We start from the raw sequence: 26,344 nt of genomic DNA on the forward strand, positions 1-26,344 counted from the left end.
GCGATCCGCCGCATATTCTGCATCGCCAATTTGCATGACCGATGATCGGGCCGCTACTATACGCCAGTGACTAGGTGCATCATCATTACGCACTACCGAGATACGATCAAACTGTCCGTAATAACAGTCGCACGACCTCGCGCGCGTACACGAGAGAGAGAGAGAGAGAGAGAGAGCAGGGTCGCGTTTATTAAATTACGTCAAATTATTGGTACGCGTCGTGGGTATCCGGCAGAGGCCTCAACATAGAATAAGCCACGGCCTCGCCGGTTATGTTTAACAGCGAGCAATCACGCTACTTTCCCAATTAGGCCGCTAATTTTAACGGGGAGCGTGTAATTGCCGCGTGGAGTCAAATTCTCCTGCAGCGCATTGCACTTTCCCAGACCGCTTAATCGCGGGTCAATGGCTAATGCACATGAGCGATATGGAATTAAGTTATCTCATTGTGTTTCAATTATGAAGATTGATACGCTGCTTTATGAAAGCGCGTCTTAAAGTTGTACCTTTTTTTTTTTTGAGATTTTTATCTGGAATGAAGGATATTGAAAGAGCGCAAAATAATTAATATTTTTTAGAATTATTATTGTGACGATGCGTACAATAATGAGCAGATGTAATAACTTGTGATAAATTCTAAAGATTTTTTTTTAATAAACTAAACTTCACATAATTTATGTGATATAAAAAATATTTTTGTCTCTAATATTTCTCTCGCGTTAAAATATAACAATTAAAAGAATTTGATTATTGAAGCATTCGCATGTTAAAGTACAAAATTCCATTTTAAATATGTCACTCGCCTCTTATACGTCCTTCGGACGAGAGAGAAATTCAAGATATACATATAACAACTATAAATACGAATCTAACTTATCGCCGAGGCACGTCACTTTCAATTAACGAGTAAAAAATACCCCAGAGTATAATTTCTATTTATTCATCACAAGGTAACACAACGTGTATGCGTATATCGCATTTCATTACTGCCAGCACGATGGCTGTTCATCAACGATCAAGATTGAAAAGGGGAATAAAGTCTGTGAAGTTTCATGTTTCCCAGTGACGCGGATTCACACGCGTCATAAAATATCTCTCATACTTAAATGTACTTAAAAGGTTTCTTCCAATTAACATAAAAGAATAATTATTTTGTTGTTTAATAAAATTTTACTTAATTATAAGCGATTATTTTTTGCCAAACACATTTTATAGATTAAGTTATAAATATTGTTATATAATATATATATCCGACTTTATATACATAAAAAAGCTGATTTTCTAAATTATGAATTTAACTTTCCATTATTCTGAAAATTTTATATCAGTGTTTTTATTAATTATATTAATTACAATAATTATTATTATATTTCAAATAGATGTAATGTATATGTGTTGCTTTACCTCTGCTTACAGATTCGATCGACGAAGGGCTGAAGAAGGCAAAGAGCCGCAGAAATTTCCGACGTCGTTTGATTAATCAAAATTTGCAAGAAGAATTCAAGGAGGAAGAAAGAAAGAAGAACGGGGAGTATTTCGCCATTCTTTCAGCGTTAATTAAATCGCAGTCGCGAAAGCCATTCAAACTCGTCGTCCGACACTCATATACACACATATTCACATGCTCTATTCATTCACACACTTAACATACACGTACACGACACATATGGACCCAAAAGCCTGATTAACACCGCGTACTTCCTGTGATCGTCGATTAATGATAAGCGGAATAATCAAAAATAGCGACGCAGCGAAAAGAGGATATGTTCAGGTCACGTACGAACAGAAACGTGAATTTACTGTAATGCTCTTGTAAGAAAAAAGACGATGCCGTATTTCAAAGAGTATCGAGATCGATAGATGCGACGAGGCGAAGTGGAAGCCAATATTTTATACGATCCCAAATAATCGATCTGCTGGTATGTATATATTTACATATATATCATTTTGTCTATATGAACACCATTTATTCTCAAATTCTTTCATGACATTTTTTTTTATAAAAACATGATCATGTGAATATTTTTCTGTGAAAAATGGATTCGAGACTATAGTATGATCAAAAAGTCTATACGATGAAAATGTATCACTATTTTATGTGTAATTTTTTTCATCTTGTCATATCAGAAAAAAGGATCTCCTTAAATTTTGAAAAAGAAAGATGAACAATATCTACTACACATTTACAATTTAATTTTGTGACAAAACAAATTTCTCGGTCAATAATATAATTAAATTAGATAAGAAGAAATTGATATCTCGAATAAAATAAATTTTAAGCTAAAGTACAATAAAATAAATTTGCCCTATCGAAGATTTTTAAATATATATTATCGAGAAACTCTTATCGAGGTTTTAAATTTTCATTATTGATAAATGACAGTCTTCGATAACGATATACGTGCAATAATGTTAGAATATCGATAGTGACTTTCAATCTTGAATTCATATACGCGATGTATAACATAAAAGATAGAGAGGCCTTAATTTATCGCCGAGCCATATTCTCGTTACTCTTTGCTATCGGTTGAGGATGGGAACCGGAAAGTCGCGAGGAGAGAGGAGTTTCGAATCTACATGCTGGAATCGCGCGTTTTCCGGAGAGCTACACGAAATACGCGTATACGCGTATCGCGACAATCATCGCCTCCGTTAACGCAAGTAGTAGATTCTTTCTATAAAGAGACGCGCGGCGCCGTCAGAAAGCTGACGCGACCGCGTAGTTAAGGATACGAATGCCATAATAATGACCAAGTTTTGTGGTTGTACTTAAGTCATATTTTATACTCTACTTTATTACTTAGGATGCTCTAAGCGTAAGTTTTATATTCCATTAGCGAAGTGTGTCTATCACAGTTATTGCTATAATTTTTTTTATTTCGCATCGTTGAATTAAACGACGAATTGACTCCGTTTTGCGTCAGTTGTCAATTGGCGCAAGCTATGAAAACTTTGCAATACTGCCTTACCTGCACTTGTGATCGTACACTTAACTTGAATTTAAGCTGAATGCTCGTAATCTGGACACCCCGACATTTCAATTTACAGTGACTTACGGAGAAATAAATTTCACCCTGATTTTATGTCGTCTTGACAAACAAATTTACAATTTTTATTTTAAAATATTGATAAATTGAATAACATTTTTTTTCTTATTTGATGTTAAGATACGCAAAGATTAAAACAAGAATAAATTGTGCTTTTCTGCATTGTTTGAAAATAATTGATTAAACGTTCTGGAAATATCTTTTATAATCTGAGCACTCAGTTGTTTTCCATTTTATACGTCAAAGAGAGAGAGAAAGAATGTGTCTTGATTTTCTTGTTTTTTTTTAGAGTCATGATTTTTTAATATCATTGTATACTAAAATAGTAACTTTTCGGATACTTGACAAAATTATATCCGCGGTACATAAAAATTATATATACTGCACTTACTTTTATCTTCCCCAGTGTTAGAGAAGCCATCGATGAATATCACCTGTGCGATCGTATGGATGAAAAGAAATAAACTTATATTGAAAATCAGGTGCGAGACCGCCTTTCGGTTGATGGTCCCGATCAAAGGACACGTTTGGACCTTGGTCTCATTTTTTTGTGATTATTATTTAAATATATGTTAAGCAGACAATAGAATAAGTTAGCCTTGTTATGTAATTGAATATGAGAATGGCATCTGGTTGCACATCTAGGTGGTCTTATCCAGATGTTATCATTTTTTTGCAATATCCGGAATAAGCGCAATAATTACGAAAATTATCTAAAAGAGAGGAATTATAATTATCCTCCTATTTACATACACTATATTGAATTATTTATCCAAAAAAATCTATGGATATTCTTCAATTATCAATAGGAATAAAACTGTTGGGAAAAGACAGTCGAAAACAAGTGGCCTTCCTTAAAGAAAAAATGACGAGCTAAATGAGAATGTTCAATAATCAGGATGCATTCGCGTTACAATGAACTAGCTGTATTACGAATGTATAATAAGCTTTTAGATTTATAATACACAAAGTATAGATTCTATATTATCATGAATATTATATCGCGTAATGAATTTTTGTATAGAAGGCACTCGGTCCCCTTTACGACAGAACTCTGTGTGTTATAAGCGTGTGGATACGCTTATTTCGTATGTTGATGTTCTCGGAGAGTGTAATTTTTGCCATGACGACGAGCGCAGAAATGAAGAACTTTCAGCGCAGAGCTTGTAAAAGGCGATCTTACGCATTTGCGCGTCAAACTAGAATTAGTTTTCTAATTCTTTGGGGCATTGGATGTCAATGGATCTTTGTATGAGCTATCGTCTATGGAATAACGCGAACTCCGATCGTATTTTAGTCGCTCTTTCGTTGCGCGAAATGCAGAAGACGCGACTAAAACGAATGGATTTCACGGGTTAATTGCACGATCAGCTCATCGATATCACTTCAACATCGTCGGCCACGTTCTCGCGGCGAAATACTCGGCGCGTAAGGGTCGAGGATCGTTGTGCCTTCGTGTATGCACGTTAAAGTACGTTTTATGATTGTAAGAAGAGCAGACATCCACACTTTGTGATTCCATAAACAGTTGTTCATTTTTTTTATACTTTCTTTAATGCTTACCTAGGATAGCTTGTATACCTTAAAGAGTGTTTCAATAAAAATCACAATGAAATAATTTGCTACTCGCATTTTTCTTCGATCCAGTTTTACCTGTCCTCTCGCAAAAAAAAAAAATATTCCATTATATATATATTTCTTTTAATAATCTTATGATCTTTTCGTTAAATTATATTTATATGACTTTTATATGTATATTCTTAATATGTATCTCGATAATAATATCTCTTTTTTTCGATATAAATTATTTTACTTGGAATAGAGAAAATTCGGAATTTTGTAAAAAAATTTGAAAGAGAAAGCTCGAAATAAATTCTTCGATCAAATTATCAACAGCAAATCGTATATGAAATAAATAGTAGAACTATCTGTTGAAAATATACTGTCGCATAAAAATCGCTCGGATCGAAATCCAATTTACTTTATTGGTATATCACAGGTAGGGTTTTATACAAGGGGGACGAAACAGCGGATAACATGATTTATTACTTTTTTTTGTATTCAAGGTTCTCGAATTAATGTTACAAGGAATAGTATAATCAAAGATAATGAATGAAAAGCGATGAAATTAAAGACAAATATTACACCTCTTTCGTTATTGGTCGCATTATCTCATCTTCGAATGATTGATTTTTTCGCAGTTACCATCTTTTATTTCTTTTCTTTTTTTTCTTTTTTTTTGTTAATAATTTGTACTTCTCTTGGCGCGATCTCTTGGCTCTCTAGCTTCCAAGGAACCAGTCGATTGCTTTCCAACGTCGACAGATTTGCGAGGTTTATTATACTTTATCGTATAACGATAATGATATTTAGAAACGATGCCGCTTGATTCTCAAATTTAAAAAAAAATCTCGTCCGCGGGAGATCACGTTTATTAAACTTTAAAATCAATGTAGTTTTGCATGTCTGTAATAAACCAAATAAATGCTGGCAGACATTCTTCTCAAGTTATAAAAATATTATTTGTTCAACGTATTAACGAACTAAAGTTCTCTTTTAGGTAAAAAAAAAATGGGGAAGAATTGGTCATAAACGTCGATCTCCCACTCTCGTTGACGAATACATACTAATTAATAATTTACGTATATAAATAAAAATAACAGAAACGCATAAATCAAACCGCATCGTTGCGATAACGACGGCAAACAATCGTTTGCCCTCGCTGTGTATTTCACTTAATAAAATCTTATTGATTAAAATAACGAAATACTAGTCATAATAACTTTTCTAATTAACGATTATTTGGTAATATACAAAATAGTAGAAAAGAGGGAAAAGCAAGTCCGTTTCCTATCTCGTAGATTTTTTCTTTCGTAAATACAAAAACGTAACGCGTAGTATCTAAAGTATTGTATGTGTTCCAGGACGTCAGAGATGTTCTGATCGCGCGGAAAAGTCCTTTGGGTTGAACATAATTCTTTGCAAATCAATTGCGGATAGTTTCCAATGATTTAGCGAGTATTTCCAGTTATGAGAATGAGAAATAAGCGACGTGTTAGTTTTGCTATGAGAAAAAAATCGAAATTTTTATCGACTGCCTGTCGTGTGTAGTGCATGCTTAAAAACGACACGCTTTCCTGAAAATTTCGAGCAAGAAAAAAACGAAACTACATCGGAAACTTGTCCGCGCGATCGTTGCCGCCGCATCGTGGGACTCATCTTTTTTTTAATCGTATATATGCGTACCGCTGTAATATTCCTTCTTCTTTATGTAATGTATCGTTATAATGTCCGTGTAACAATAAAAAGCAATATGCAAATGGTATTGAAGACTTTTTTCTCGTTCGGAGGTGGCTGCTTGTGTTAGCGCGTTCCGTGCATTCGCGCAGAGGAATTCCATTAGCTCTAAGACACTTCGCTCTTTTACATATCTCTATCTAACGCATTTTCACATTCTTCCATTTTCTTTCTCTCTTTCTCTCCCTCTCTCTCTTCATTCACTCGCTCTCTTTTGCCCGACTAAAGTAATCTCGCTATCAACAATACTATTAATGCGCCGCAACATCTCATTTTTTAAATGATCCAAAATTTTACCGTTTTTTTCCATTTTAATTTACAATCTGTTTTTGCTTTTATAATTAATTAGAGAGTACAAGTTAACACTAATATATTTCAATTATAGAAATAATTATTTCCTTCTATAATGAGATTTCTTAAATGATTAGATTGTTTTTTAAATTATAATTACTATTGATTTTATTGTGCATGTATATATATTTATTGCGGCACATTTGCATAGTAAGCAATTCACAGACAGACATACGCGAGATTCTTTGATGGTCTGCAAAAGTAACAAAGTCGTGTTTCTGCTCTAATCTCTTAAATATAATTTCGAATCAAAGTAATCGGCGCGTTTGCGCGCACAATAATCGTCTTTGTTCGTATTCATTTTTCTTTCTAGAATAATTATGCGTGGTAAGATTACCGATCGATAGAAATTGCAGATAAGAGCCGAATAAATATCGCTTCGCGCGTGTTTTCTCGTAAGAAGTCTTATGATACAGGGTGTCGCCGAACCATCCTTTCAATCACAGCTTTTTTGGCCAATTTCGATTCCATAGGATTTTTCTTTGGCCAAAATATCGTAAGAGCTTATTTTTATACTTTCCAATAATTTTCTAATCTTTAATGATATATCGAATTAAATTGGTAGATTAAATAAAATAAATTTTTGTTGCTAATTATCTTCCGAAATTTATTTAACGAAAAACTTTTCATTTTCAATTGCTAATAATTTCTAAGTTTTTTAAATTTCTCTTTTGAGAAAATATCGATTCCAAGGAGGAGCATGCCTTGGTTTATGGGACGCCCTGTATAATATTAACGATTTCCTCCGTGGTTTCGAGTTCCCGGTTCGAGCTCTCGAACGCCTTTTAGTCGCCTTAGCACGAAACCTCCGCTTTTTCCAGCCGCTTCCGATATCTCCCTTCTATTTCTCGTACGTCAGTAATCATAGTTCTTAATGCTATCCGCCGACCCGAACGAATTATGCGGATCGTCCCCGTCATCGGCACAAATATTAACGAGCATTTCTCCAAGATTCGCTCGAGTCGCCGCGATGCAATCGGCGTTCTTATTATTTTACGGAGCTTAATCGACAAAAATCTCTCTCTCACACTCTCTCACTCGCAAAAATCGACGCACTCTCTTTCTCAATTTATTTTTCCCCTCCCGACACTCTGTAATGATTACCTAGAGTTTTTCTATCGCTTTTCCGATTATTTCTAGCGTCATGACCCTCCAGGCTTTTTGATATCTCCGTTTATAGTCCTTTTTAATTCCACGTATTATTTTTAGATAGCTAAAATATTGACCGATGATCGACACAAGATTATTTATTCCTTGGGGTACTCGTGCTTTTGATTCTTAAAGACAAGCATAAGGGGGGAAAGCAGAAATATAATAAGATAATTAAAAACTATTTAAAATCTTCACTAATTATTCTTCGTTATTCTCTAATTTTTTTCTCTCGCGCATAGACTTTTTTTCAATAAAATTTATATGTGTGTAATTATATTACACGCGTTTCTCCGCACGATAAGATAATTAAATTTTTTATATCGATATTAGATACTGATAAATGAGCGAGTATTGCGTATCTGCGTTCTCTGAAAAAAAATTCATTATAGATCAAATTCTTGCATGTTTTTGTATACTTGCACCGAGTACATATATTTGTCAAGATAATCGCAATATTATTACTCGCTCATTACATATATATATATATATATATATATATATATTTAAATAAATAACGCGAATAAAAAGTGAGCTATATCCTCACGCGCGAAAACATTTTGCCGAACATTCGTTTTTTTCCCCGCGTTACATTATTATTCCCGCATTTCGATTCTTGACACAGAACCGATTAACGATTTTGTATTCATAGTCGTAATAAATTATACGATTTGTACGATCTCTTCGCGCGCGATTCTAGTATCTAGGATACGGAGAGCCTCTCGGCAATATTCGATCGCGCTATTTGTACATATGTATATATATATTTTTATTTTTTCATTTTAATCCAATCCTAATCAAATATAATTACGCGTGAAGCGAAGTTATATTGTTCCTTGATAATAGAATCACAAAAATTGCAACGCATGCGTAAAAAGTATTATTGCAATACGTGTATAAAAATATATTAATTAATTATGCAATGCATAAAAATTCAATATTTAAATTTTAAAAAGTGAACCAAACAATAGAATTTTGTACAAGAATCTTTCGATCAAAATATCTGTGCTTCTCCATTAGATTCGTGCGTCCGCCGCGTGGCGCGTTTCGCGCGTCTGCCGCGCTGCGCGTTTCGCGCCAGACTGATCACGTGGTCATCAGTCTCGCAATCGCGATGTCTCGAACGAGAATCAGTCTCGCGCGAGGCGCGCAGCGTGATGGACGTGTGGGGTGTACTAACCTAATTAAATGTATTTTGATCAAATTTTTGTAGAAAATTCTATATATATATATATTTCTTGTTTGCGTTTTCCGATTAAAGATTTAAATAATTTAATTTTATGCATTGCATAATTAATATATTTTTTATGCATGATTACAATAATAATTTTTATGCATGCGTTGCAATTTTTAAAATTTTATTATCAAAGAATAATATAACTTTGCTTCACAAGCGTAATTATACTTGGTTAGATTAAACGAAATGAGAAATATGTATATATACATATATATGTATGTATACATATACGCGTTTTTATCTTACACGCTATTTAATATATTGATACTTGCACGATGCAAATTCACATATTTGCAAAATAATATTAATATTAATTAAATCGCGTAAATCTGCGTAAAGATAATCATAATTACATACATATAATTAAATTATAGAAATACATCACAGAGAATTATATTTTTCTCCTCTCCCCGTTTATATTATATCGATTCCGTTCTCAGGATCTTCTAGAATAAATGCCAGTCAGCCAAAACTCGTTAACTCTCGCACACTCATAATCTCGCATCGTCTCCGGTCCCGAATAATCCTTTTATCGGGACGTTCGATCTGCATAATCCTATGGCAATTTACACACCGCTGCGTCGTCTCCGACCAACGTTCAAGGAACGAGATTCCGTTCTCTCCCGCGGCGGAAAGATCTAAATTTTTTTTATAGCCCAAGAAGACTTTTCACGCGGAAGGATTATACGCGCGTCGCCCCGTCTTTCTCTTTCACAAATAATACAACAGCCGCATTTACGCCGGTGACGGATTTAAAACTTCAAATTGCGAGCGATAATTGAAAACTCGAAATGAGAAACGGAACCAAGTGCCGCAATAATTAGATTCGCGATAATTAAGTCATATTTTTCGCTCATGACATGTAAGTCTTCAGTCGTTAATTTCAACTTTTTTTTTTTCATTTTTTGATCCTTTTAATTCGGTTTCCATTTCGAGTTTTCAATTAAAAGCTTTATAATTTATTATCGAAATTACCTCTTCGTGTATTATAACATCGTTTTTTACACATATCGAAAAGTTCACGATTATTTATTTAGCAATTACAAATATTTTCGAGAAATAAATGATTAAGTATATGAATTTGCGAAACTATTTGGGAGAGTAATGAGACCATTGTAAATCCATCACTGATTCACGCAACACTCGATCATACGTCTCCTCCTTTCATTCGTTTTTTCAGAAATATTTTGCTCTTTCTCTCTCTCTCTTTCTTTCGATCAATTATAACTATTAATTACAAACGAGTACACATTCAAAACTCAATGGCAGTCTGTTCTTGTGGTGTAGGCGGCATTTACCACGTGCGGACGACATTCGCTTCATCGTGCAAAATCGCGTTTGTCGGAAATGCGAACGCACGTGGCAAACGCGGCTCTTGAACTCTTGAGGAACTTTTTGTTTATTCTTCCGTCTCTCAATCGTGTGTATTCAGAGTCTCGATTTCGTTTTTTTTTCTTTATTATTATTACGATTAATTAATTGCGCTTACCGGTACCCTTGTCGGTATCATGGCTCTCCTGTATTTCAGTCTCGAGAAGTTATTCTCCTGTGTTTCAGTTCATAAAAAGAGATACTCGATATACTGTATATATCGAAGATGCTCATGTCGTATCGGACTATCGTCTGTCTACACGTAGAAAAAAGCGCATATTTTTAACGAGAACGATGCCACCTCATTTCCGTGTAATAGAAAAGCTGAATTGTTTCATTTCGTGTGTGGTCTTATTTTCAAAGATGAAATGATGCATTTATTTATTTTCATTCGGACAAGATATGTAAAAAACTCGTGAAACAATTGAAGGATTTATTCGATGCATTACTCATTTAATACTCTTTGTTTTAGAAACGTATCTTTTTCTACTGTGATTTCAACATTTTACTTAGTTTCCTATCAGTTTTTTTACTCGTGTAATTCTTAAAATGATTAACAAGTTTAATCTCTATATCATTTCTTTATCCGACAATTAAATGTAATCTGTGTGTGAATTAAAAATCTAAATTGACCGCAAAAGGTACAAGACTTGAAAAAAATATATTAGACTACTTTTTTTATATCAAGTTCTTAAAAAGTTAGACCACTGTTGCACTGTGAAACCTTTGCAAACTTGGAACTGTTCTTCGATTTGCATAGACAACAGTAATTTAGAGTAATGGATGTGAAAAAGTTTGACTCTGTTCGTTCATTTCAGCTGGATTTATCCGATCGTTTTAATACCGTCATTTTTTTCTTTATAATTTATACTTTTTGAAATTTTAGAAAAATTCAGTGAATATAATTTTCGCGAATTCAATTGTATTAACCGATCATTAGATTCTCATCGATTAAGTCTGCTGTCACTGATCATGATCGAACGACGATTCAAGCCTAATTTTAGTCGAGTTATCTTACGTATTGCATTAATCATGAAATACTAACGAGCAGATTCCTCGACTGAAATCTTAATGGTGAAGACGATCGAACACTTTTTTAATTCGAATTGACTATTATCAGTGTAAAAAGATGGTCTCTAAAGGAGCCATATGATCTTCGGGTAAGTCTCTTCGTTCTCTTCGTATTCAACTGGACGGTGCATGGAAATTGTAAAATTGAAGCAATACGTCGCGTGTCTGTAATACGAGCGATATAAATTTATTTATTATTTATATCACTCGTAAAAATTAATTATTAATTATTTATATCATATTTATAAATTTCAAAGGTCAATTATTCCATCGTGTTTTATATCTTTTTTCAGTTCAAATGTTAGAATCAATTTTTTTATCATTAATAGCACCAGCTGTTAATTAATAATTGAAATAGATTGTTCATGTTTTTGAATTATAATTGTAGAGAATATTTCAAGTTTATGCATTTTTCGTCATCACGACGCGACGCATTGCTGACATTAATCCTCCATATCGGTCTTGCATTATACGAAACGTTCTAATAGAATTTTATTTGGTCGACATTACGCTTATTCAAGTTATAATTGTTTTTAATGTTTTTAAAAAATTAAGAGCATATATCTCTTTCTCTTTCTCTCTCTCTCTCTTTCTCTCGCTGATCCGAATCTTTTCCAGCAAAGCGTTTCATTAGTACGTAGTTGATAATAATTGGTACATTTTCTCGACATTCTTCGGATAATATTAATTATCGAAAAATGCATTACGTATTTCAGAAGATTTCATTAACAACAAATACTTGCAGTGCCAACAGTTAAGATAATTTATGAAAAATGTAATAAATTCACGAAAAAAGCAACAAAAATTATACTTCGATTTGACACAAGTTTTATCAGAAATAAATTTCTATCTCCCTTGACATAATTAGTTACATACTTCTCAGTCTTTGATTAAGCTTGACGCTCTTTGAAGCGATGGCGAAAATACGTATCTAGATAAGTATTGCCATCATAGAGTTAACATTAAACACACAGCGTTTAACTGCAGAAATCTAAGAAGTACGTAAATAAATGTTACAAAAGACAGAAATATTTTATGCGCGAAAAAATTCGACAAACCAATGTGTCCAACGTTAATTTTTTCATTCATTTTCTACCTTTTTCTTTTCTCTTCTTTTTTTTTTATTACAAGAATGGATCTCCGGTCTGCTCCATGCTTTAAAAGTGTCGCAAAGATTTTCGAGATCCCTATTTGACGTCTACCGTAGAAATTCTCTCAATCTGAATCAAGGAAATCTTATAGTACGAAGTACTGGATTATTCAATAGCTTTTTCCTTCTCTCTCGATTTGTTTGTGATATTGACGATTGCGATTTGCATGTCTTCGTTTTTTTAATCACGCGCCGCGTGAGCCCGGATCATTCTTCAGTCGATACGGATACTCCGATATGATTTCAAGTGCAGTCTAACGTCATTTAAAATAAGAAGAAAAAGGAAAATGTATTTCAAAACTTGAAAAAAAAAGGAAACATCTTTTCGGCGCACTACAAATTACATCTACGCACATTCTCACGCTCATTCTTCGTCTCTCTTCTCTCGCATTCGCAAAAAAGAAAAAAAATCACGCGCCCGCGACGCGCACGCTACTCATTGTCAGTTCTGTTCCTGAAAACGACTTCTGGAATCTCGTGTCATTACCTACGTTATTACAAATTCCGCTATTTTATACGCACGATCTACATATCTGTCTAGCATTCTCTCGCACTCTCCCGTTCTCTCTTTTTCTCCGTTCTCTACCAGATCTATCTATCTATCTACTAAATCTTCCTGTTGTACATTCTTCCGCCAGCGCTTCAATATTTTATGGTTTTTTCTTACGCTATGTACATTTCTCTCGGCAGGCCTGTGGCGAAAGAGAGTAGGATGCTGACCCAATTAAAAAAATAATTATTCGATTTCATTCGAAACATCCACGTCGCCGAATTTCGGTGCACCGCGCTCCACAAAGTAAACAGACATGACATAGACGAGTGTTCATCTTTGGGATAACGCAAACAATATTCGAAGATGTATAAAAGACATTCTTTTATGCAAATGTTCGAAGAAGCTTAAAGAACATTTCAATCTTTCTGATATTTAAAGGTATCCGAAAAACCGTTTTAATCTTGTTCTCAAAGTCTTTTAAACTCTTTCGTATTGTTTGAGTTTCCCTTCCAGTCTCCGGAGAGAGAAGGGCTCGCGCATTCCGAACAAAGGCGCTGACCCTTAACAACAAACACGATTTGCAATCATCTCTCCTTCAGAGGCGGTCGATTGATTAATCTAGGCGCCACTCTCAGTCGCCATTTGCCATTTGACGTGTACAAATCGGATTTAATCTTAAACGGTAAAAATTTCTTCGTCGTTCTCGTGATCGCACGCGCGATTCGCACAGCCACGCTCTCGCTCGCAATCTCGGAAATATTCGGCTGTTCCCCTAATTTTTCCCTTCTTCGCACGTATTCTCTACCATACCCTCAAATGTGATTACGTTACTCTATCAGCGACTTTCATTAGCAGCTAAATCGTATCCTGCGAACTGTCATTCTTTTTTTCTGCCCTTCAACGAAGCTGTAGAGAAGTTATAGTTGTGTGTTTTGTACGTATATATATATATTTTTTTTATACTTTATATGTATATATTCAACGATAAAAAAGATCGTTTCGATCGAGTGTCACCGCGGCAGGGTCGATGACAGCTCTCTCTTTCTTTTTTTATTTTTTTATTTTTATTTTTTTTTAAAGAACGTGTAATCTTCGAGCGGCTGAATCTTAATCGTTAACTATATAAATTTCGTTTTTACGTGATTTCCCTGTATGTTGCATTCTATCCTCGCGAATAAATCGCCGCTCGAATATTAACGTTTCGAAAGTCATCACCCTTGAAATTCGCGCAAACGAGTTGACGATATCTGAAACTTTTATGAACGATTTCTAAACATTTCTCATACACCATAATGCATGTGGCAATTGATTAAAAAAATTAAAATCTTATTAAAGTTTTGTAATACAAATTGTAAAAGTTGCATATTTTTCTAAAATTGGAAAAAATGTATATAAATAAAAATGACATTTTATCTACAATTATTTAAAAAAATTTCATTCTCTTTAATTTTAGTTCATTAAAATTAAAGACAGCAAGTCAAAAAATTGAGACTGGTATTAATCTTTTCATTAATACGATTTTGCATGACACAATTATTATGCCACATGCAAGGGCTTTCATATAAGAATCCGATTATGCATAGAAATCGAACGAAATCTCAATTAAACAGTAGCAATTGTCTGTATGAGCCTAAACATCATCGTGTCGAAAAGAAAATTACGCAGCATTTCACAAGTTATGACATTTTAAAGTATGCTTTTGACAAATAACGTATACCATTCATACCGATAATATTCGCAAATTGAACGTGAAGTAAAACCGAACTATAAATGCTCATTTGTAATTAAATCTTATATGAGTAAATTATATATAAATAATCGAGCGTATTTCATGCGTGATCGAGTACCACCTTTAATAAATACAAAGCTTTCAATGAGTGTATAAAGTGCGAACAATTAACAAAATATTAAAGAAATATATAAAATAAAACACGTTCAAGTTAGTGAGGTGTCAATAGTTGCAAAATAGATATATCACAGATAGTATGAATAATTCAATAACATTAAGTGCCATTTTTAATGTGAATGCAAGAGATTTGCATTAAAAAAATATCTCTAATATCTAATATATCTAATATCTAATGTAAAACTTTAAATACATAATTGTGTGATTATTTTTTTATCATCAGTGTAATAGACTTATATTATCCCGAAAATATTAGACTTACAAAAACACATATAGTATATGTATATATATAACATAAAATATAATATATAACAAATACATAACACAAAATCTTATGATTTTTTAAATGACTTAAAGAGAATAGCTTTGCATTATCTCCGCGAAATTTAAAACTTTTATATTCACGCAATCATTATCTGTTTCGTGATCACGAAAAATAATGTATCAGTATGTATATCACGTAATCTTGAGTACTAATTCGAAAAACAAATGGAGAATTCGTTCGATTTCAATCAACAGTTTAATTTTGAATTAAAAAAAAGACATTTGAAATACATATAAATATTACAGTCATCGTAATGAAATCGTCATCGTAATGATATCGTCGATCTAGTTCACGCTGACACGTGCGCAGTGACGTTCCGAACCTTCTGCAATTCGGTCCTCTCTCTATTTTGCCACCCACCGAAAGCGGCACGCTAATACCAAGGGCGACGTGCAACATAAAATATAGAAACGTGCCGCGAAACAAAACAATTAAAGAAGAAAGAAAAAATCAATCGCGAAAAATTCGAGAATCACCAATAGGTTCCTTAAATGCGTACGGCGTACACTCGTACAGCATTTTCGTATACTTTATACGTGCGCATATAGCTACGCACGTGAATATATCTGTATATATGTATGTGTGTGTGTGTATGTGTGCACGTGTAACGTGTATGTGTAAGTATCATGGAAGCGCCGAAGATATTCGCACGAGATTTTCGAAACAATTAAAATCAGACATATATAATAACGGGAAAACGAGACATGTACATCGGACTCGCGTGTGGGAAAAATTCAATTTACATCAAACTCAACGACATATATATCTTTTTTCGCATCTTCGAAAATCTTCCCGGCGATTTTTCTCGATTGATTCGACAGTTTTAATTGTCGAACCTAATTGATAAACAGCATCGCGTTACACTCGGTACTTTTACATACACTCGATCACCGAGGGATATAGCGCGATAATGCAGAAGACGACTGTTCTGTTAACGAATCTCTTATCTCGTGAAAATAATGAATCTGCCGTGAATCTTTTACGATTCATTCAGGGGGGAAAATACGAAAGACGGAAACGAAGGTGAATTTCTCTATTCGTTTTTTAGGCCCTCGTGCGTCCTCGCATGAACGTCGACATCGAGCTTTGTACATTACCTTCGAGATCCGCGACTTTGGAAACGCGGGATCACACTTTCATCGCGAATGTCGAAAGCCTAAGATAGAATCGTAACTACACAGGGCACCTCTCGTACGTTTCGGGAGTAATTGTTCCGTTAAACATATCCTTTTTCTCTAGTCCAGATAATTAATATAGTCCTTACATCTATGTACATACTCTTTAAAAAAAGAAAAAAGAACAAACAAAAACGTCAATGGTACGTAAAAAAATATGCTATCGAAATGAGATTTGAATTGAATGACGACGAAAGGTACGAAGGGCGCATTTTTACGACATTATCCTATTTCAGCATCGTGGTACGTCAGCTAGGTGTGTGTTATGCGATGATATCCGCTAAAAGGTATTATATACACGCAATACAATTACGGAGTAGCGTCACATTTATCGTAGATAGACAATAACCTGGATGTATTTCAAATTGCGTACTCGGCTAAACAATTCCTACGTTTATCCTAACTGCTATAAGATTAACTAAAGGTCTTAATTGTAATTCTGTCTTACTGCCGCGTTTTACCTCGTTTGGAGAGGTACACTAAACTTACTTATTTATATATATATATATATTTAAATATATATATATATATTTAAAGAGTACCTAAAATTAATTTCTCGTAGGCATATATACCTTTATGCATTAAACTCTTAAGCTTACGTCGCGCTCGTACATTATTATTCATTCTCATCGTAGAAAAGAAAGTAGTAATAGTAGTAGTAATAGTAATAGTAGCAGTAATAATAGTAAATTACGGGCGAAAGGATCCGTACTATAATGTAATCGATTAAAAATTGGTCTATGAGCCTACTACTCGCGAGCGATAACGCTTGCACAATCGACAAACACTCGATGAAACGGTACACGCACAAAGAAAAATAACGCAAAAAAATCAACGCACATAATACACAATAGACGCGTATGAATGAATGAATGAATAAATGAATGAAAGTAAGAAAAAAGAAAAAAAACAAAACTTAAATGATTTTTCTCTCAGCGCCGGTCGATCGATCGTTCGACCCTCCCTGTAAAACCGATCGCTCCTCTCCTCGAAAGGCACGAGAAATTGTAAATTCCAAGCCTCTTAGTCTCGTATTCGCAAGCTATATGAAATCCGTATGTTGCGTAGAAAAAACTCGTATGCAATATATCGTATGCGGCAGGGTTAAGTTTCATAGCAAAGAGAATCCGGCAGGACGTCGCTCAATGCTTAGGGAAGGCATTGTTACTCGTCCCGGTTTCTCCTCGGTCCTTGCGACTATTAGCGTCGATCAACATTGATTGTTGAACGAATAAAAGGTGGTCTGCGACGCAATGGGAAGAAACGGTCGGGAAAGTCACCACTTTATCAAGATCCCCGGTCGTCGTTATCGCATTGACGAGTAAGTTGGAGGAGACGAGCGATCGTGGACTCGCTTTGCTTTCGGTCTACCAGATGTACCGACCGGCGTCTTCGCTTTATGCATAATATTACGTCTACTATGAAGGAACAAAACGTTTGGGTACTCTCTGGATATATTTGGCACAGATTAAACGGAATTTTTCTTCAACCCGCGACACATGTTTTTAACACGCGAGAAACATAGTAGACAGGAGTTACGCAAACCCGTACGCGAGACAGCGGTATCGAGGCCCGATCAATCGTACTAGGGTTCCGTTCTCTAACATGTGTGTCAAATATCAAACGTTGAGTGTAGATGTATTTTGATTAAACCTTGTTGTTTTTTTATAGTCCATTTTCTCCTAGCACTTTCGCGCGCCCTGATTGAGGGTATGTGTAACTCCGTAATAAGCATCGAAAGAACATATATACGCGTCATTATATCTTAATATCTCTTTCTTCACATCGTCGTCTTGTATTTTTTTCATTTTCGTAACAATATAAAAAAAGAACGTAAATATGTATTTTTTATACTCTTTACAAATAATATATTTGTGTGTAATATATGTATATATGTATTATACAGTGTACGTAGACTTACTCGCCTAGGAATATTATCGACGTAGTTCTTACTTAAATCTAAAAACATACTACTTAGTAAATCAAGGACGAGAAACGTCCACTTCGCATCTCGCAATTTTTTTGCGAAGGGAACCTTTCTTTGGGAGGAAGGAGGGAGGGAGGGAGGGAGGGAGCGGGAAACCCTTCGAGATTCAAAGCGATCTCGTGGCGATCGTCGGAAACACACGATCGGAAGTTAGTATTTACATGAGAAAAAAATGGGAAAACGACGTTTTGTTTCAACGACTCGACGATGAGAATCCTTTTTGTCAAGCTTCGAGCTTGGCTCTGTCTTCGCTCTCTGTCTCGCTATGTCTGTAATTTAAAACTTTATTCCCCTCTATCTAAATTTCATTCTATCGCGATCGTATGCATTCCAACTTAAGTGACCTTTAAAACGAAGACAAGCGAAGCACGTAGTAGGAACATACATAAAGTGTATCTCGCAGTATATAATAGTCTGAATAAAGATCTCCGGTAACGATTGGAGATTAACGGCGGACGGAGAGTATTTTTTCCGTCGTGTCGGAAGAGAATGCACGCGATGTGCGATCGCGATCATAGTCGCTCTCTCTCTCTCCCTGCCTCTGCGAACGATCGCTTTCTTCTCTTTCTTTCTCGGATCGACCAAAAAGGATTCCTCATTTTCGAGCGATAAATCGCGGTGATGTCGAGCGATGGGGACGAACGCATCATCGTTTCGAGTACATCGTTCAATGCACGGAGCGCAGCGCGTTGCTGGATCACGACTGTTGTTTCACCACGATCACTCCGGGTCGTTGTTGGGTTTGCTGTTGCGTGTGAAACTGGAGGAAGTGTTCGGCATGCAATATCCGTTGCTTCGCTGATGTCGCAGTGGCGGACGTCGCCACCGATGAGGAGGAAGATGTCGAAGACGTCGTGGACTTTGTCGACGCTGAGTTCGCCATCGTCGTTTGCTGCTTATTGGTCAATGCCAATGGAACATCCTGTTCGTCGCTGAACAGATGGTCGCCCTCCAGATGACGTATCGCCTCGACGATCGTTTCTAGATTTTGCCGGGATGTGTTCGCGATGTACAGCCTCGCTTGCGGCATGCCGCCGTCGTCCAAAGAGTTCGACGGAGAAGGCAACCTGTAATCGAGAAATCTCTCGTTAGCGACCACTTGTAGATCCACTCTGTCTCAAATAACAATCAGAATCAAAACAACTGTCACAGATTTACGGCAAAATAAACATGATATACGTACCTCTCCACCTCGACTTTGGGCTCGGCCTTTATCGCAGCCTCCAAAACGCTAGGTAGTCGTTGAGGCTCAGCGACCGGCGAGAAGGGTCTGCTGGGACTCGCGTTGATGTACTGAGGCGAGGTATTCTTGAAATCCGCGGAGGATGACGTGGCATACGTAACACGACTTGACGACGAGAAGGAATCCGCGGTAGTCTGCTCTTCCATCGCCGTGAACACTTGATTCTGGGCGAAGGTGACGATCTTCGGACTACCTGGACACGATTCCTCCTTTATCTCATCCGACTTTATCTCCATGTCGGCCGGCTGCGGCGACAACGGCGGCGAGCTCGGGTCCGGACTTGAGGTCTCCACAGTTTGAGTGGAACCCACCGGTGGCAGAGACATGACCGAGACTACCTGCAACGCGGCCACCGCGTCTTCCGTTTCCTGCGCCATCACATTGTCCGTGTGCTCGATCACCTGTATCAGAAGCGAGTTACATTAATTATTATCGTATTCGCAAAACTTGTGTTTTGGCGACTTGTTTGTTCAGTGCGGAGGTAATGTCGATTGATTTGCAAAACGCCATTAAAGGGGAAAAAAAAAGAGAAATCGATTTGATAAAAATAACAGCAGTACACGACGCATCGGCTGTTATCAGAAGCAACGATCTCTATTCAAGCAATTAAAACAATGTTTGCAATATTTTTCGCCTGGGAACATTTAAAGCCTCGAGGGTCAAACGAGAATTCACGGTTGAATTATATTCTACATCGCGCAGATGGTAATCTCTCGGCAACCGTTTAAACATGTTTCCATATAGATTGTGACATTTCAGTTAAGACCAGCATATCGTGTTTTTATTACATTCTTTTCTTCTTTTTTTATAGCCGTGTAATTTCGTTTGCAAAATTTCGTGTCGTCCGTCCCAGTCTGTCGCGCATAATTGAATCTTTATTTTTCTTTTCTTTTAAATTTTCTAACTTAATTTACTTTTACATAACACATATTGTGAGACTTTTCACTGAAGAATCTCCTCAATGGATTGATGGAAACAATTATACGGAGAATAGGATAGTTACCTCGTGGGGTTGATAAGCGATTAGCTGATTGTCCCGGAATCTCTCTGGATACAACTGGCCCTGTATGGATCTCATCTGTTTCTCTAAATGCAGTCTCGCGTGACGTTCCCTTTCTAGCTGTCGTCTAAGCTCCACCACCTCGCTGTTCACAACGGAATGTCCCTCTGTGGTCACTGTGATTACAGACAATGGCTCGGGGGACATGCTGCCCAAGCCCTCGTCGCCGCTCTCGCTGACGTGCATAGGTAGACTAACGACGACGCCTGAACAGAAAAAAGGGAATGAAAAAAATGGGAAAAAATATTATTTAATAGATATTAAATAACAGCGGAAATTCGATTGAGAGAACTGCTAAAGTTTGAATAGCGAGATTATTTCTTATTTATATAAATTTCTGTCCCTTTCAAATCAGAGAGGTGCGTATCTAAATGGAATACTGTATGTAAAAAAAAATTATTTTGCGGAATAAAAATGATAGATTAATTTTCAGGAAGTTTCACGAATTTTCGGATTACAGATCGTTGGCGAATAACCGCAATAAACTTTCGGAACGAATTCAGATTTCCGATGTGTGCGCTCTTCCATGCGAATATACACATGCGATATAAACGGAATCGCGAGACCATGAGCGAAATTAAATCTGGTCACTGTTTACGATATAGAACAAATATAGAGACCCTTTCCCCCCATTACATCTCGCTCGGATCAAAGGCCAGTTCATTTGTTTCGACGTTATATTAAAGCGAAGTGAATATAACTTTACGTACTTTTGTATGGTACTTCATTTGCCCATTGTTTAACGTCATGAAACGTCAAATTATAGCAAATTATAACACGATAACGTAGCGGATTGTGTGCGTGTGTATATATATATATATATATATGTATGCGAATGAGTGTGTGGCTGTATAAACCCTTCTAACAAATACTTTCCATCAACCGAACATTTATTAATTAACGTTCGTGCCGCGTAATTTCTACGGCAACGATAATTGAGATTATCGACTATTGCTGCGTCAATGAGATGGTTTTATTCGTTCATTTTTCATTTTTCAAGTCAAATATAGATTTAAAATAAAAGTGTAATGTTAAATCGCTCACGTCGTTAAACGTAGTTTAGCCAGAAATACTCGTATATCATGCTTTCCAATATTATCTCTCGTGTTATTATATTCATTTAATCTCGATATTGTGTATAAATCTAATGATTCATATTTAAAATATAAAATGTATATTAAAATATATATATATGTATGTATTCTTTCTTTTCAAACATCTCTCTGCGTAGCTGAAAAATGATTTCATTTTACGCCACACGTTTTACACGCTATAATTTATATATATTAAAAATATCCGTAAAAGATTCGTTTAATTATTAACTCGAAGATCGATTCTCGAATTAGCTTCTCCTTTATAAATTGAATTTGCGAAACGTTACTCCACTATCGGATAATGATTGTAAATGTCGAGACTAATATTTGGAGGCAATCGGGAGGATAACCGCGGTTGATCGATAAAAGTGGCTCGTCGGCATTAAATCCGCTTCGTCGCACAGCCGACGACGAACTTTCTGAATATCGGCGTGCCATCGACGAAGGAAACTAATTTACGATAGAATCAGAAATTGAAATTGTCTCGGTCGAAGTTCGCGACAGATACTTTCCGGCGACCACGACGCGACGTCACCGAAACGCTATCGATGTCAGAAAAGGAGAGCCACTTTAATCCATCAAACTTGTATTTAGCCAAAGTAATAACGACAAGGACGACCATGGCCGAGGACAATTCTTGTCATTGTTGTCCACCTCGTCTCGTTCCACCGAATCCGATATTGTACATACAATCCGAGAGCTTCATTTTCCGGCGACATAATCTTGTAGTACTTTTTTTATTCAATGATATATTACAGATTAATTGTCAATTATAAAATGTATAGCAAAGACAAAAGTTTCAATATTACTTCGAAGTCTTAATTTAATTATTTGGATTCCTGTTACTCCTATTATTTTTTGAAAATAAAATAAAACACGTCAAAAGAAATGATTCTCCTTTTATAATAATTTAATAGATGAATGAAGTTTCACGGCAAAATAAATTAAATTTCACAAAAGTTTTACCGGCAATAATACCACCAATGTTATCATCTCGATATTATATATTGAACTTCCCTTGAAATATAGTCTATACATATATCTTTTCGGCGTGATACTACAGTCGCGAAGAATGTAATTACTTTGGGGTGAAAATGACGAACGTCTCTCCACAAATGCGTTTGCATTGATCGTTGTCGTCAACATGAGAGTGATTAAAAAATTCTTGCTTGCAAAATTTGTCATTCCTGCCCGTGCCAAATATGGCACAAGTCTCGCGCGTATTGATTTAATAATTTTATATAAATAAATAAAAGGGGGATTGTCGATTTTTTTTATACGTGTTGTGGCGACGCGATCGAATTCATCGTCCAAGTAAATAAATCTATAAAGTTATGTTCGAAATCGAACGCGATGTTATTTACTTGGGGGGACGAGAGAGAGAGAGAGAGAGTTTCCGAGACTCAACAATTCAATTTCGCGATTGAAAAATAACTTATGGTTCAACGTTTGCGCGTTATAAACGCGGGTAAACCGTGAAATAAGCGGATCGCAATGTATATTTCCGCGACTTTTCGCGCATTGCTCCGATTGTTTCCGCTTTTTGTTTTTATGATCCTAAATCCACACCGGGACAGTGGAATCGCGGTCGCACGGGCGATAAATAATTCAAGCCCATTTGGAAAATCTCGTTATGCGATGAACGTTAATTCCATTGCTTTTACGTGTACAAATGTTTGCGCGCAAGCAACGATCGCAATAATATTTTTTTTATACTATCGTTATATATTTTCACGTGATGTATGTTTCGATATTTCGCGATATATTTCATCGCGACTTTTTTTAAGAGAATTTCTCTGCAGAATATGCCCTAATTTCTTTTAATTCGTAAAAACAGGAGAAAAACAAGTTACGTTAATTTACATTAATTCACATCGAGCAATTAATTAAAAGATGACGTAGAGTTTCTTACCTTGGGTTTCGGATTTGCGTTTCTTAGGTACATCGCCACCTTCGTGTTGATTTACCAATCGCTTCAGTTGACAGTTTTGCGACAGCAATTGTGTCTTCTCCTGCTCCAATTGGTATATGTATTCGGCAGTCTGTTGAAGTATCGCGGCCTGTAACATCAAACAAAACAAAACAAATTATTCTCCAGAGGTACCTCGCGTTTCATCTCGTGATTGTTCAAAAATGATGGTCGCGTATCGTCGGGATTGATTTTCACGCTTAAAAGCGAAGCCCGACGACGGCAATAAAAAGCGTATCAAAATCCAATAGAGAATTGTCGTCGAGGATCGTGAATCCTCACGATAAATCGCCGAGAAGAGATCGCATTCACCGCAGGTGCCTCCTACGCATTATTCGCCAACCTGCAAAAGCGGGTGGGAAGAGGAGAACGGGGACTTCCTGTTTACGTGACCCACGAGCTTAAGGGGTTTTACATGGTCAGAGGGAGAAAAGGAGAAAGAGGGAGAAGACCACACTGCGCGCGCGCGCGCTCGCTCCGAGCCAGCCGATAACATCCGGCGAAGGGTGTCGCGTGTCGCGTCGCGTACTACGTCGTAGTAAAACGGGAATGGCTTCGAGGAGCCAGATCGGCGAAAACAAAAGGGCCGATTGATAGCCCGGCCGTGGCGCGGGGTAACGGAGCCGGGTGTACGGTTTGCACCTGTCGACAGGTGGTTAACGAACAGATGCTCCGCGTACGCTCCGATCGTAAATGCACGAATGATTCTTGCCTCGTCGAGAGCAACCGGTCCTTCGCGTTACGTGAAAAAACAGACTCGATTATTTTCCACCTCGCTCCTCTGTCGCGGATGTTTTTTTTTTTTTTTAGCTAATTGGGTACCAGCAGCTTGGAGCAATTGGTATCGCGCGATTTTTGCGCACCGATCTATCTATTTATATGTTTTTTTTTATCTTGCACATATGAGGATAAAAAATAATAATAATAGAGACGAATGACTTCAAATGAGATGCAAATGGAATGTAATGATGTAAGCAAAGGTAGGAAATGATTAAAAATTGAAAAACACAAAGTTACTCCCCGTAATTTCAGATTGATATGGGAATTATAAATAATAAGGAAGAAAGATCGCGAACCTTTGCGAAGAATGAATTTTTATATGGATTAAATTAAAATGTGTTCGCGTGTTACATACTAAAAAAATGTAATTAATTTTTCTTTTACGAAATGTTTCCGAGAAGAAAATTTTCATACGATCAATTTTCACAAAAGTTGCACAGTTATCTTATAAAATTACTCATGCTTTTTATGGTCAAAGATTTATAACAATCATTAATTTTTCAGTGGTCTTGGAGTTTTCTCCGACCAGAGGTCACGATAGGCGCACATCGCCTTTACACTCACAAAGCTTTTAAAGCTACCAAACCTTTGAAAATTCTTCTTTTCTTTCTCCAAACTACGGTAAATAATAGAAAACTATCGGCGAATATATTTCAAGAGTCAAAATCTCATTTCAGCCTCACAAATAATTTCACTTTCAGAATAGTATGTTTACGTAGGCTAGAAATCACAAATTCATCACACAACAGCGATATATACCAACGCGGATCCCCACAATTCAAACAGAGAATTTTCCTTCCCCCATATGGGTTGGTTGTGGTGAAAAAACATCCGCTGGTGATGGAAAAGCAGAAACAGCTCGACATCTCCGAGTTATTCGCTGACAAAGTGATGATTGTTCCAAAACAAGTAAACGTTACCACGCACAAATGGTTCATATCAGATTATTCAGCAAAGAAATACAATAGCTGGGCATTAAGAATTTAAATGCCGATTGTAGTTGTAATGTCAAGTCGTAAATATAATAAAGTAATACAAATGTGAGATCATCTTTCAGATATTCTTTGCACCTTCATTTCGTTACAGCGATTGTGCTCCCGGTGTCGGAGCCAATGTACTTCTGGAACGAGACATTATGATCGTCGTTCTTCGTGGCATATATTGCCTTCGGTATGTCAGAGCACCCTCCATATGACTCGGACTGCAAATTCATTCGCTCATTTCGCGGGCATTAAACCTTACGACAAGTGAGTTTATTATTTCAATATTGAGCTCTCTCGAGAAATTTTTGACTCGCGAAATCTGATTCGGTTTCAAAATTTAGATAAACACATATTTTTAATATACCAAGCAAGCTTACTAATTTCCACCACTTTATACTTAATGTCATTTAATTAACATATACTCTACAAATGAAACTTTATTAATTCATCTATGATCAATTTAACATAATCAATTTTTTTTAATTATATATGTTTGATTATATGTAAAAAGTTAAATTATATATAAGTTGAGAAATTGGGAATAGCACCGATAAATATGTAATAGAATTATTTGTAATTGACAGAATTTATTCGTGATACGAATGAATATGTTTCTCTCTTTCTCTCGTTCGGAATAAAAAAATTCCCTCCTGAAG

The 26,344-nt window shown here is 36.1% G+C and overlaps 2 protein-coding genes and 1 long non-coding RNA gene across 7 annotated transcripts in view; 2 read left to right on the plus strand and 1 right to left on the minus strand.

Moving 5' to 3' along the window:
• Positions 1-4,665, plus strand: part of sano (CABIT domain-containing protein serrano) — a 146,121-nt gene extending 141,456 nt beyond the window's left edge. For 4 of the 5 annotated variants that reach the window (XM_085483921.1, XM_029313453.2, XM_029313452.2 and 1 more), the window contains one exon: positions 1,417-4,665. The gene's annotated coding sequence lies outside the window, so the exon portion shown is untranslated. The remainder of the gene's footprint in view (positions 1-1,416) is intronic. The other variant, XR_003821197.2, reaches the window with a different exon arrangement.
• A 347-nt stretch (positions 4,666-5,012) lies between these two features.
• The window catches only part of crp (transcription factor cropped), a 140,025-nt gene continuing 118,693 nt past the window's right edge, over positions 5,013-26,344 (minus strand). Inside the window, exons 3-6 of the mRNA XM_029313389.2 lie at positions 23,869-24,016; positions 20,806-21,068; positions 19,743-20,203; positions 5,013-19,626 (exon numbers count right to left, since the gene is read on the minus strand). Coding sequence (XP_029169222.1) covers positions 19,257-19,626; positions 19,743-20,203; positions 20,806-21,068; positions 23,869-24,016 — 1,242 coding nt within the window. The 3' untranslated portion in view covers positions 5,013-19,256. The remainder of the gene's footprint in view (positions 19,627-19,742; positions 20,204-20,805; positions 21,069-23,868; positions 24,017-26,344) is intronic.
• On the plus strand, positions 24,437-25,742 carry LOC114939167 (uncharacterized). The gene is made up of 3 exons (XR_003821193.2): positions 24,437-24,905; positions 25,210-25,326; positions 25,407-25,742. It is a non-coding gene; the product is annotated as an uncharacterized LOC114939167 (long non-coding RNA).

Source organism: Nylanderia fulva, unplaced genomic scaffold (genome assembly GCF_048542155.1).
Source record: "Nylanderia fulva isolate GAGA-0341 unplaced genomic scaffold, ASM4854215v1 Scaffold28, whole genome shotgun sequence".
Classification (NCBI taxonomy): domain Eukaryota; kingdom Metazoa; phylum Arthropoda; class Insecta; order Hymenoptera; family Formicidae; genus Nylanderia; species Nylanderia fulva.